Here is a 12424-nt window from a genome sequence, read left to right on the forward strand (position 1 = left end):
AAGGAGCCGCGCAGCGGCGGTCCAGGGTCCCGGAGGTCCTCTGTTTGCTCTTCTAAAAACTATCGGATGTAAGCCAATTAAACAAGCAGATTTTAAAATGTCTGACTTTAATACACTGCTGTGTAGCTGGTTAAAAGGAAAAGGACTGCATCGTGTCATACGACTATCATATGGCTTTCCCCAAATGCACACATCAAGTAACTGAGATCCTGCTTTCCCCGAATTCTTGACAGTTCTGTTCTGTTAGGCTCATGCTATCACGGAACAGTACTACTAGCAAGATCCTCAGTACAACCGGGAACTCCTTTGTTTACCTTTTCATTCCTAGATCTGCTAACTATAGTTTTTATCTTTAACACTTTGCTTCCACTATCTGCTTTCTAAAACTGTAAAACTGAAGACGGTTGTTACTATGACTATTACAACTTTTTCTCTTTTTTTTTTTTTTTTTTTTTTCCTTTTTCCCCCTCGTGTTTCACTGTGATTTATAGATACTTTTCATTTTACTTTGTTCGCACATTTGCCCGCATATCGGGTATTTCCCCGTTAGCGGTGGCGGGATGCCGGAGAGCTCCGGAGCGCCGTGCCGCATCCAGGGCTGTGCAGGAGCTGCGGTGCTGGATCCAGCCTCGTGTAGCCCTGATGTGGCACAGGAGCCACCAGCCATCCTCAGGGCAGGGGTGGCTGTGTGCTTTATTCCCCAAAGTCTGAAACCCACCCCAGCTTGCAAAAGCTCGTGTCCCAGAGGTGAAGAACTACGACAGTATCGTTCAGCTCCAAGAAAAGTGCTAGAAGACAGTGTAAGGAGATTTCCTGCCATCCGTTTCTTCCAGTTGCAGAGAAAGGGCAAAGTGTAATAAAAAGCAGCTACCAACAGTGTAAGAAAAAATATCTTTGTTATTATGAATACATCATAAAATCACAGTCATCTTATACACATTTTAGTATTTTATATATAAATAAAGTGAACAGTATAGTTATTGGAATGTGTAAAAGGAACAAACATATGGATTTTTAAAAGTGTGAAATTACCAGGTAATTGGACCCATCCCCACCTTTTGTTGCTGTGCTGGGACTTGGTACATTAACTCTGAAATACTTCTAGGCAGAAGGCTTTGCAAGCTCTGATGCTAACAGTAACTCCAGGCACCACCCTAATTCCATTTACAATCAATTTTCCTATCCTTTTCTTATTTAGCCTGCCTATATAGGAATTAATGCATGTCAGAACTACAGCTTTGCAAGAAAGACTACATCTTTATGTACTTGGCACAGTATTGAAAGAAAACATTTTTCAAGATTCATGATTTTGTTAAACCCATTAACAATCAGAATTTTCTTATCACTACACACTCTTGCAAATGCTCCCATTAAATATATTTCTAATATTAATAAAATAACAAATTCTTTATTATCCTTCTGCTTATAATTTGATGTCTTAACATCAAAATAATATTTCTTTCTAATAAAATTATACATACCATTTATATGAAACAAAGTCGTCTTGTGCATAAGCCTGGTAATGAGACTAGCTATGAGTGTAGAAGTTTCTGCTTTCTTGTTTTGGATTCTTGGGAGAGTTTGTTATTTTTGGAGCCACAGAGTAATAAATAATTTGCAAGGTAATGACTTCTGTGGCTACCACTAACAAAACTTAAGACTGGAAATGATTCCTCTGCTCTGGCTTTATGAAACATTTGGTGTGCTGAAGAAAATGACACTTTTCTGAACCTTTCTGTGTTTACCCCAAAATCTGAATGAAATGTTGCTGACACAATATATTATGAGTGACCACACAGGTAATCAGAAACGAGAAAGTTCCATGCAGAGATCTCAGCTGGATGTGGATTGAAGGCTGGCCCTTCCCAACCAGCTGTGCCCAGAGGGACTCTCCCTGCTGCAGGAATGTCATGCTGGATGGTCTTTGCCATAGTGTTCCCCCCTTGCTGCTGGGACTCAAACAGTTTTGAGGCAGGAAATCTGTGCAGAGGAGGGCAATGACAAGGGCAAACCAAGGAGCAAATTCTGTCACCTTTCTTTTTTTATATACTGTGAAAGACAATGCTGCCAGCTCCAGAAAGGGAAGTCATTGAGGTTTCCATTCAGAAAGGCATGGAAGCATGTGTTATGTTTATATTCATGAATCTGTAGGAAAACTTGATGTGCTTACAGCAAAATATGTATTTTATCTGCTTTTCTGGTCCAGTCTCAGAATAGCTCCTCCCTGGGCACTTTTACACAGCAGGGCAGTTGTCACCTCTCCCTGAAATTTGATGGTCAAACTGTCGGAACTTCTCATTGGGTATGTGCCTCTATTCCTAAAAGCAGAACTTAGAACTAAAATAAGTGCCTTTTTTAGAATACATCATCTTGTGGGCAGCAAGCATTAGTATTTAGTTTGTATGTAGGAAGTGACTCGTCTAACAGAAGTTTTAGATCATTCAGTATCTGATGGTCAAAAACCTGCAGCTACTAATTCTCTAGTGGGAACCAGCCTGATCCAGCAGGGTGCAGTGGTAAACATATGCAAGGGCTCCATAATTTGCTAGATTTAAAATTACAGCATTTGACATTTAACAAACTTAATTAAAATTGCATATTCATAAATGATGTAATTTATACTTAGTTGCCTGCTTGAAATTAAGAAAATAAGACACAAATGCCTCAGTTCATGCTATCTTTGAGGTTTTTTCCAGCCTGCTGCATATAAGACCATCCCTCTTTTGGACACAGGTACCTTCCTCAAGTCTCCCTTATTATGTGATTCACAAGACTGCTTGGATCTGCAGCTGCTGGCAGAGCTTCTCCCAGACAGAGGAGAAGCCCAAGGACCACAGGGTTAGATTTCTAGAATTTTTTTCAGCTATCCCTATGACTTAGGCATTGCTTTGTAAATACAGATATAATGTGAAAAGAAATACAGAATACTCAGTGTTCTTAAAAGCTAATGTCCGGGCTTGTGGCTTAGTGGCAGTGAGATGTTGGGAAATGGCTGCAGGAATTAACACATCCTCTTAAGACAGTACACAGAAGTTATGGAAAAGTCTAGACAGACAGCTGTTTATGCAGCGTGACCTGTACTGATGCTGTCAGGATTACACCAACTGTCTTTCAGCCCAGAGAATATGGAATGGAATCCAAACCTTTACATAGTCTGAAAAGGCCCTTCTTATATTTTTACCTGTATTTATTCTACTAGAACATGCAAGCCCTGAAAAACATGGCAAAGTAACAACTTTCTCTTTGCATTTGTGATGTGGACACTACCAAACACTAAACATACTGTAGAAGTAGCAGCTACACAGACACAACATTGAAATTTTGTGCTTAATATACTTTATATTCTAAGCATGGCAAAGTCCTCAGCAGCTGTAGTAATCCAAAAGAAATGGCAACATACTTCATCCATGAGGTATGGTATAACTTGTGCATCCAATTTTCCAGTGTAAATAAAGGGCACTCCCTTTTATCCCCATTCACAAGTATAGGATCCCACGTGCAGTACCTCTCCTTAGCCATCCTCGTACCAGTTGAAATGTTTTGTCATGTGCACTCCTGCACATGCTCACACTCCTCATACACCCAGCCAAACACACTGCCACTCTGTTCCAGTCTGGTGAAAGCCATGTAGGTTGGTCTCATGCAGCAGAGCAACAAAACAGGTGGAAGCTCTTTGCAAACATGAGGCCTTTCTCTGGTCTTGATTTCACTCAGACTTCAGAATCTCACCAGGGAAGACATGCACCTGCAGGAGATCAGAACCTGACTCTTTCTGCAAGGCTGGGATATATTTCGTTCCTGCCAATAAGCCTGCCTGATTCACTTTTGATTTGGTTTCCTGCTTTAAACATCCCCTTTATCTTGATTATCTTTGTGTAATGTATCCAACACAAATCTGTTGAGAAAGCTAACTGGCCTTCACACTGAGCAGTGGGGCAATGGTAAAGAAAAAGTAGTGTTTGTGTGTGTCTCAAAGCAATTTATGACACACACATCTTTTGACTGTCTGAACAATACTCTAGCAACACAAAGCTAAATAATTTACTGATCAAGCAGCAGCACCCTTGTTTAACCCTTCAACTTTTTTTTGCCTTTTTCTGCCTTGATGAGGCATAGTAGAAGGCATGTCTCACTTACAGATGGCCTCTGCTGTGAAAAAGGGGTCCACTTCTCACACTCTCCTAAGCCTGGGGACAGTAGCTGGAGACTTGAGTTTAGTGGTATAATTTATTTGCACTCATAAAGTAACTGTGGACCAAAGTGTTCACTATCATAATTCGAGGATGATGTTCAGCTAACCCTTTGTCCCTGGCAAAATTTGTGTACTGGGTCATTTGGACATAGAATGCAAAGTAGGCAGATGGAATGCTGTGGTCTGTGTTACTAGCTAGAGCATGCCTTAATCATACTATATGCTAAGAAGGTTTTTTTTGTACAATGCACAGTGCAGGCTTGGCAGTATGGAATTTCTGCAAGGAGGCTACCATGAACCAGGAAAGCTACAGTACAGGCAGCATGGTTCAGGAAAAGCAGAAAGAAAAATGGGAAATAAGACATATATATATATATATATATATATATATATATATACACACACACACATATATATATATATATATATATATATATATATATATGTTACATTGTCAGTGCATTTTTTTATATTGAAGAATTCTAAAGAGGCTTTGTTGTTCAGCAGGAACAGCTAAGGGTGGTCTGCCTTCTGTATCCTGGTGTTTCTGGATGTTGCCCGTGGTTGGTAGTCTTCTCCGGACCCAAAGTCTACTGTGTCGTGATAGTTTGTGAATTCCTGAGGTAATGGAAACTCTTCTGTTGATGAGTGAGTCCTGTGTCCAAACACTCTCTCTTGCAGCTCAGCGATGTCATTTCTGATGTCTGCCATCATCAGCAATAGGAAATCAAATGAACCCGGTGGGCCCTGCAGTCACAAGGCACTGCCATTAATCACAATCCACCTTGCTCTTACAGTTTTCAAACTGGCTAATAGAATTACTCCTGCAGGAGCTGTTCAGTAAAATTCTGCTTTGTATCAATTCCCAAAAGCTAATGGTCTGTTTTTTAACCACCTTTAATCAGGAAACAATTTTTGAAAGAATCAGATGTTTTTGCAGACAGAGCTTAGCATTTACAAAATGCTCAGTCCTTTTGTCACTTAACAGTTCCTTTGCTTCATAAGAATATCTTCAGACCTCATGGGAATAGAGGGGAATAATCTTGGTTTCTTGTCTTCTTGCTTATTAAACTGACATAAATTACATTCTTAGAATGATTAATCAACAAATTCTTTTAAGATTGCTATTATTTGTCTTTTTAATATGGTAACCTTGCTGCAGTCAATCACTTTTTAAATATATTTATCGGTAATTACAATGCAGAGAGTATCTGATTTTAGAAAATTATTATTTCTTTTTAGTTGACTTCACACAGTAAAATAAATTGTTAATAATGAGCACACTCTACTGGTCACACTCTTAAAAATTAACTCCACCAATGAGAAAATACCATAAATGAATAGAATCACAGAGTGATTTGGGTTGAAGGGACCTTAAAGACCATGTAGTCCCAGCACTTCTGCAGTGGGCAGGGACACTTTTCAATAGACCAGATTGCTCAGAGCCCCATCCTGCTTGGCCTTAAGCACTTGAAGGGATGGGGCGCCCACAGCTCCTCTTGGCAACCCGTGCCAGTGTCTCACCACCCTCACAGAAGATATCCTAATATCTAATATCTAATATCTAATATCTAATTTAAACCTGCCTTCTTTCAGTTTGAAGCCATTCCTTTGTCCTGTCACTACATGCCCTTGTGAATAGTCCCTCTCCATCTTCCTTGTGGATTCCCTTCAGGGATGCCATTAGGTCACCCTGAAGCCACCTTTTTTCCAGGCTGAAAAATCCCAACTCTGTCAGCCTTTCCTCATAGGAGAGTTGCTCCAGCCCTCTGATCAGCCTGGTGGCCTTCTCTGGACTTGCTTGAACAGATCCATGTCCTTCCTGTGCTAGGGACCCCAGAGATTTTTTTAAACAAGTTCACCTGAACACAGATCACCAATATTCATTCCTTCCTCTGGAACTCAAAACCTCTAGTTTCCCAAATCTGAGAGAGGTGAGGGGCAGGATTTTAAAAGGTTCCAGGGATCAAATTCCTGTTGGGAGCAGAGGTTGAGATGCACTAAGTAGCACCCTGCATTGTTCTGCCTTCTAAGGGTGTCACCTACTGCCTTCGGTTGCACACTCAGCAGAGGAACAGATTTGTAGGCAAAAACATTTGGATGAAAACAGGTAATTACTTTGTTTCCAACAGCATTTTCTGTGTACGTAAATTATCTGTTATCTTGGCACAGGAGTTTTTTTTCTTTAACTTTTGGCTGACCTGTGGTTAGCAGTCAACATCACTCTGTTGTGGAAATTCCTCCTGTGTGGAATACTTACAGGTATCCCCTTTGGTCCTGGTGCTCCTCGCTCCCCCTGTAATCAATACCACCTCAGTTAGTTTGCTGTGACTAAAGCAAATTTTAAAAGTTTGCTTCTGTATCCTCATTTACTGTCCCCAGATCAAGAATCATCAGCTGATGCTTATTTGGAAAATGAAAAGGAAGTGAAGGAGGAATGCAAGGAAATTGCTGCTGATTCTAGTGGGAACAGAGTGGAGAATTTCTGATATTTATCCTGGACAGTAACAAGTGAATCAATGAACATGAAGAATTCACAATGAATGAAAAAGGCTAAAGCATCAACATTTCTTCATGGAAAAGCCAAAAGAACTGCAGAGAAACAAAATAATTCAGTGTGGCATAGAGCTTGGTAGGACTATTTGCAAGACCTTAGGAATGGCAAACACAAAATAGCAGAAAGATGACATGAAGGAGTCGGAAAACAGGATGCTTTCATCTTAAAAAAGGAAATGAGGTAGCAAAAGGGTGTGACTACAAGTATGTAGAGTCTCTCTAGCAAGCCTGCACTTCATATGTGCATGTGCCCATGTTATAGAAATTAGTACCTCTCCTCACCTTGCTACCATCTCTCCCTGGGGCGCCAGGTGGGCCCTGCAAGAGAAAAGAAAGTGTCACATGGGTGTGAGAAGCTGTGGAGCCAAGGGCACTTGTGCAGTGCACGGCAGGAGACAGGAATACTGACCACAGGGCCCCGTCTGCCCTGCTTAATGTGTGATATGTCTGGTGATGGGCCCATTGGCCCCATTGATCCACGAGGGCCTGGCTGGCCAGGAGGTCCAGGTAATCCAGGAGCTCCTTGACTCCCTTTAGGTCCTGGAGCCCCTGAAATCAAAAGCAAAAGTTACCTGCCAGGGAAAGCCTTCACGACGCTTTATCAGTGCAAGAAATGAGGAATGACTTTTTTTAAAGACCCAGTGGGCTGGTTACTTAAACACACCCAAATCCACAACAACACAACTGATTTATCTGTATCTGCACATCAGCAGCCATCTGAGACAACATTAACCCTTGTCACAGTAGCTACAAGAGATGACCACCAATTTAATCTTGTGTATAACAAGAATTTGAGTCTGCCAGGTGATTAGGGACACAGACTGGGAATGGAAAGAAAAGCACAAACGCCTCATTTGCACACGAAGAAGAACAAATCACATTTAGGAGCATCTCATAAAAAGAAAGCCTCAGAAAACTCATGGGAATTTTGGGTCATGGGCATCTACATGACTGACACAAGCAAACTCTTTCCAGTGGGGGGCTGCACCTCTCTTTTGCCCAGTGCAATAGCCAGTGTGTTAGGGGAAAAAAAGGCTCTCTTATTCCATTTTACTTTACATAATTTTCAGCTTCTGCTGGTTCAGCAGAGCATGTTACTTTTTAGGAAGCACTCAGGCAACAAAACATATGTTTAGCTCAAGAGAAACTTGAGCCAGAAACATAAACCAGAAAATCAGGCACCTGAAACAACATTTGCAGACAATAAAGACCATTAAAATGCCCCTAGTTCAAATGCTTCATGATTAGAGGAGGAAACACTTCTCTTCATACTGAGGGCACATGAAAAACATAATAAAAGGCAGAGTGTAAAAAGCATTCAGCAGGACTGAATATGTACAGTTAGGATTTTCAAAAGGAGACAACTCAAGTTCTGTTCCTGGGACTCTCCCGGGGGGACAGCAGAGGAGGTGATCAAGGGTTTAAAGAGGGTTTTTAGGGGTGGTTTTCAGATTTCTACAGTACCTCGGACAGCTCAGTCAAGGGGAAACCCAGTGGGTGGGAGATCTGCAGGGTCAGGCCTCCTCAATTCCTTGGAGGAATTGCGAAGCAGCCCACTCTACCCTTCAGAGTCTGTTGCTGAACTTCTAAACATACAGTCCTTGCACTTATGGAGAACTGAAGACTGAAGATATTCATCCTCCAGGAAAATGAGATAGTGACTCAGAAAAAGCAAGATTGCAAAAGGGGATATAAATGGGAAGATGAGGTGAGTTCAGGAGGGAGTAAATCAATCCTCATAAGGAGTATTTGGCAGTACTCTGTAAGAATCCTGGTGAAATCCAGCACAATGCTTGGATTTATTGCTGATCCAAAATTAAATCTGCATTCAACATAATTTGCAAAATTTTGAGTATTGTTGGCCACCAGATGCGAGGTGTCTGGATTAAGTTCGGGCTTTAGAATTTCTTTGTTTTTCACTGTGTTTCAATCTATAACTTAGCAAAGAAGGTGTGAGTGGTGTTATACTTTTCTTTTTCAGATTGCTTTCAATCTGGGATACAACATAAAACCAACAGATGAATCCTTGAAAATCAGACAAAGAAAAATAAAGGAGTTGGCACAAACTCCTACAAACTGAAAGAACATTTTTTCCTCTAATCCTGACTGAGCTTAAGCAACAGATATTCCTGAAATGAAATGGAGAGTGTTTTAAGACAGAGTTAAAACACAGGAAATGACAACTGCAGCAGGTGAGATATCCCAGGGAGAGGGAGAAGTTTGACACATACAGGACAAACACAGCTTGCATGCCAAGAAACACACTGAGTTATGATGGATGATGTCAGACAGTTGGCAGAGGCTGACCATAACACCCATAAAGTTTTGTTTGTTTGTTTGTTTTAATTTAGCACAAATGCAAACATATCAATCAAAATATGAAACATATGAAATCATATGATATGAAATGAAATATGAAATCATGCTGAAGTTTACTGAAATCAGACTGAAGTTTACTTTTTTAGTGCTAAACATTCCTGCACAACAATCCTGCACATTTCCACCCCTCTGGTATTACCTGGAGGGCCTGGTTGGCCAGGCTGGCCTGGGGGGCCAGGGATATATGCATTAGAGGCAAGCACTTTTTCACCAGTGATTTGCTTGCTAAGATCAGCAGCATTATTTGGCAGCAAAGCAACCTGCCAAAAGGCAAAAAAAAAAAAAAACTGTGTAAGACTTAATTGTTCAGCCAGAAAAACTACATTTAAAAGACTACATTTAAATATTTCAGGAAATATAATGAGTTTATTCATATCCTTGATTGATATAATCAGAAAAACATTCTTATTCTGTGAATATGTTCACTTTTCAAGTCACTGTGGAAATACTGCAAGCCAGTCCAACAGAGGACAGAGGAAATTCAGGAGAAACACAGCAACAAGTTCTGAAAAACTTAAGTTTCATTACTGCTTCTCAGGAAACCTGTTTTTCCTTATTTGAAGTTTCCTCTATTCATTTACTGCCTTTCTCAGGGCAACATTTTCTCAGATATTTAAGTACTGAATTGCTGCACAAGCCCCTAACTTTCCATAGGTTTTAATGAGAACCCTAAATCCTTTGTGAATCTGGCCCTGGAAAGTAACCACACTGTTTAACCCATCAGATGCCTGGATCTGCTCTGCACAGAGAGACAAAGATAAAGTAAGTGAGAATACAAGCAGAACTGCATACAACACTTTAAACTGTCATTATCCATTACCTGTTTAATTATCCATGAAACATTCACCTATCCAGTTGAATGTATTTAATAATTAAACATATTTAGAAATATTCTGCAAATGTTTAGTCTCTTAAGAGGCAGCTGAAGGATGTCTGGAGGAGCCAAGAGGCTGGTGTGCAGTGAGGAAAGGAGTTTATTAGTGGTGAGTGGTTGCATGTAGACTTGGGGATTTTGCACTGCCAAATTGAACTGGAAAACTATTCCAGCAATAGCAGTGCAGAGCTACCCCTGGGTGAACTTTGTTGCTTCTTGAATGAATTTGGCTCATTGGATAAGTTGATGCTGAATTCTGCAGCATTTGCCTGTGAGAGCTGCATTGAATAATATAGATGATGACTCCTGCTATTTGACAAAGCTTTTTATCAGCTATCTGGAATTCTCTGAACTGGGCTGTTCTTAAGACTCCTACCTGTTTCTGTAATTATTTGACATATATTCTTCTGCCATTACTGGAAACCTAATGTAATGCACAGTGTTATGCACCTGCAGTACCTACTTGAACTGGGAAAATTTCCTTCGGCAAACATGTTATTGCTTAAGGATTACAATTTAAAGGCAGCCTGTGCTGCTTGTAGTTTGGGGTTGAATGCACAGGACAGTTCTGAACGAAGAAAACAAATCAGGAAAAAAGGCTGAAAATGCTGGAATAACTCTTGGTGGCATTTCCAAAACACCAGTTTGATTTTGAGACTGGAACTCAAAATGTGATGACAGGAACACAAGGATTTATCAGCCATTTGTGAGTTAGGTTTTGGAGAGAATTGCGGTTCCAAAGACCAGATGACTACACTATAGGCAAATTAAGAATCATGATGTATGTTTAACAAGAATTTGGTATATTCACTCCACCCCTGCAGAAATCAGTGGCCGGATGAGATCATATTTTCACAGAAGTCCCAGAGGGTGTTTCTTATATTCTCACTCCTATGAATTTGGTTTTCATACAGAAAATGAGGCTTCAGCACACCTATAGCTCTGGGGTGAGCTGTCATCTCTGCTTTTTCAAAGGAAAACGTGTGTTTTGTTTACCAGTGACCTTGAAGCTTTCTCAGCTGTTCCTGGCTGTATACAAAGGAAAGGCTTGCAAGGACCATGGTACAAAACTTCCACTACATGACACAAATCAGTCAAGGACTCTGTGGTTCCAATGCTGCCAAGCAAAAGCAGAGACAAAAAGTCAAATCCTTTGTGTACCTGAGAGTATTATATTTTTAAAGTAGTTTTTTTGAGAATATTTTCAGTGTTATCAGTGGGTGCTTTTCCTTAGGAGTGGCCACAACTGAGTGGCAGATTAATTAAAGACCTCTTTTTAGCTCTCATGTAAATATCTAATTCTGGGAATCTACAGCTGTATCAGTTGATAAATAGATGTCACTTTGTACATAGACCCAGCCATGAATACTCTTCAGGTTATACTGCAAATGGTCAGACTGGAGTAAAAATGCGCATTTAGTGGCAAAGACTCATCACGAAGTGGATTTGGAAGTGTATTCTCTTTTGATGCTTAAATATTTACTGGTTCCTGCCAGCCAGGCTGTTGTAACAACTGAGTAAGTTAGAAAAGAAATCACATAGCTGCTGTGAAAGCATCTATGCATGCTTCCCCACTGACTCAGCTGGACTGGAAGTACACAATAGGAGAGCCAAAATACCCAGGCTCTGGTCTAGCTCACTGCTCTTTGATATCTTCTGGCCAGAAAATGGTTGTTACATGCTCTGGGCCAAACCATGTGTTTTTGTTGTTGACTCACATCCTCCTAGATATTGGATATACTCGCCTAATTTCTGTTTCACCTTTTAACTGAACCAGGATCCTAGTCCAGGGTAACCTTGGCTTTCTCCATCTTCGACTCCAAATCCTAATGGCCCTTGGAAAATAATATTTTGGTTGTTTTTCCCATGTGCATCCAAATATTAGCAAGAGTAAATTCTAAAGAAAGGCTGTTCTAGAAATAAATCTTCCATGTGCTGTTTTGCATGTTGCATTTGGAGTTTTGCATAGTTTCTAGGAGGTCTGTGGTTTAGAAAATTGGACAGTGCTTGTCAGGAGTGATGTGGAACATGGCTTTCTAATTAAGATGTTTAAACACATCTGTGCAATAGGACCAAACTTACTCATTTTTTTTCTTATTTTAATTGTTGGCTGCGTGTCAGCATGCCAGATATATTTTCCTCAGTTTTTCAGCTTCCCACTCTTCTTCCTTTCATCAAGGTCTTAGATCAACCTAGGACTGCCCACAGACCTCTAGTCTATCAGGACAGTGCATCCCATTGGATGACAGGCTTTTCTGCTAACCACAATTTTGAATAAAGGTCATAAAATCTGAAAAGCTTAACCACAAGACTGAAGACTCATTTCATAAACCATCTCCCTAGCAGACAGAAATTAACTTTTCTATGTAAAACAGAACAGCTTTAACCACAGCTATTGAGAGATGTTCTCCCCAGGGGAACTT

At 40.4% G+C, this 12424-nt stretch overlaps 1 protein-coding gene across 1 annotated transcript in view; it reads right to left on the reverse strand.

Moving 5' to 3' along the window:
• Nucleotides 1-426: 426 nt before the first annotated feature.
• The window catches only part of CCBE1 (collagen and calcium binding EGF domains 1), a 95633-nt gene continuing 83635 nt past the window's right edge, over nt 427-12424 (reverse strand). Inside the window, exons 7-11 of the mRNA XM_014268282.3 lie at nt 9267-9387; nt 7158-7297; nt 7031-7066; nt 6453-6488; nt 427-4939 (exon numbers count right to left, since the gene is read on the reverse strand). Of these exons, the coding sequence (XP_014123757.2) occupies nt 4706-4939; nt 6453-6488; nt 7031-7066; nt 7158-7297; nt 9267-9387 (567 nt within the window). The 3' untranslated portion in view covers nt 427-4705. The remainder of the gene's footprint in view (nt 4940-6452; nt 6489-7030; nt 7067-7157; nt 7298-9266; nt 9388-12424) is intronic.

Source organism: Zonotrichia albicollis, chromosome Z (assembly GCF_047830755.1).
Source record: "Zonotrichia albicollis isolate bZonAlb1 chromosome Z, bZonAlb1.hap1, whole genome shotgun sequence".
Classification (NCBI taxonomy): domain Eukaryota; kingdom Metazoa; phylum Chordata; class Aves; order Passeriformes; family Passerellidae; genus Zonotrichia; species Zonotrichia albicollis.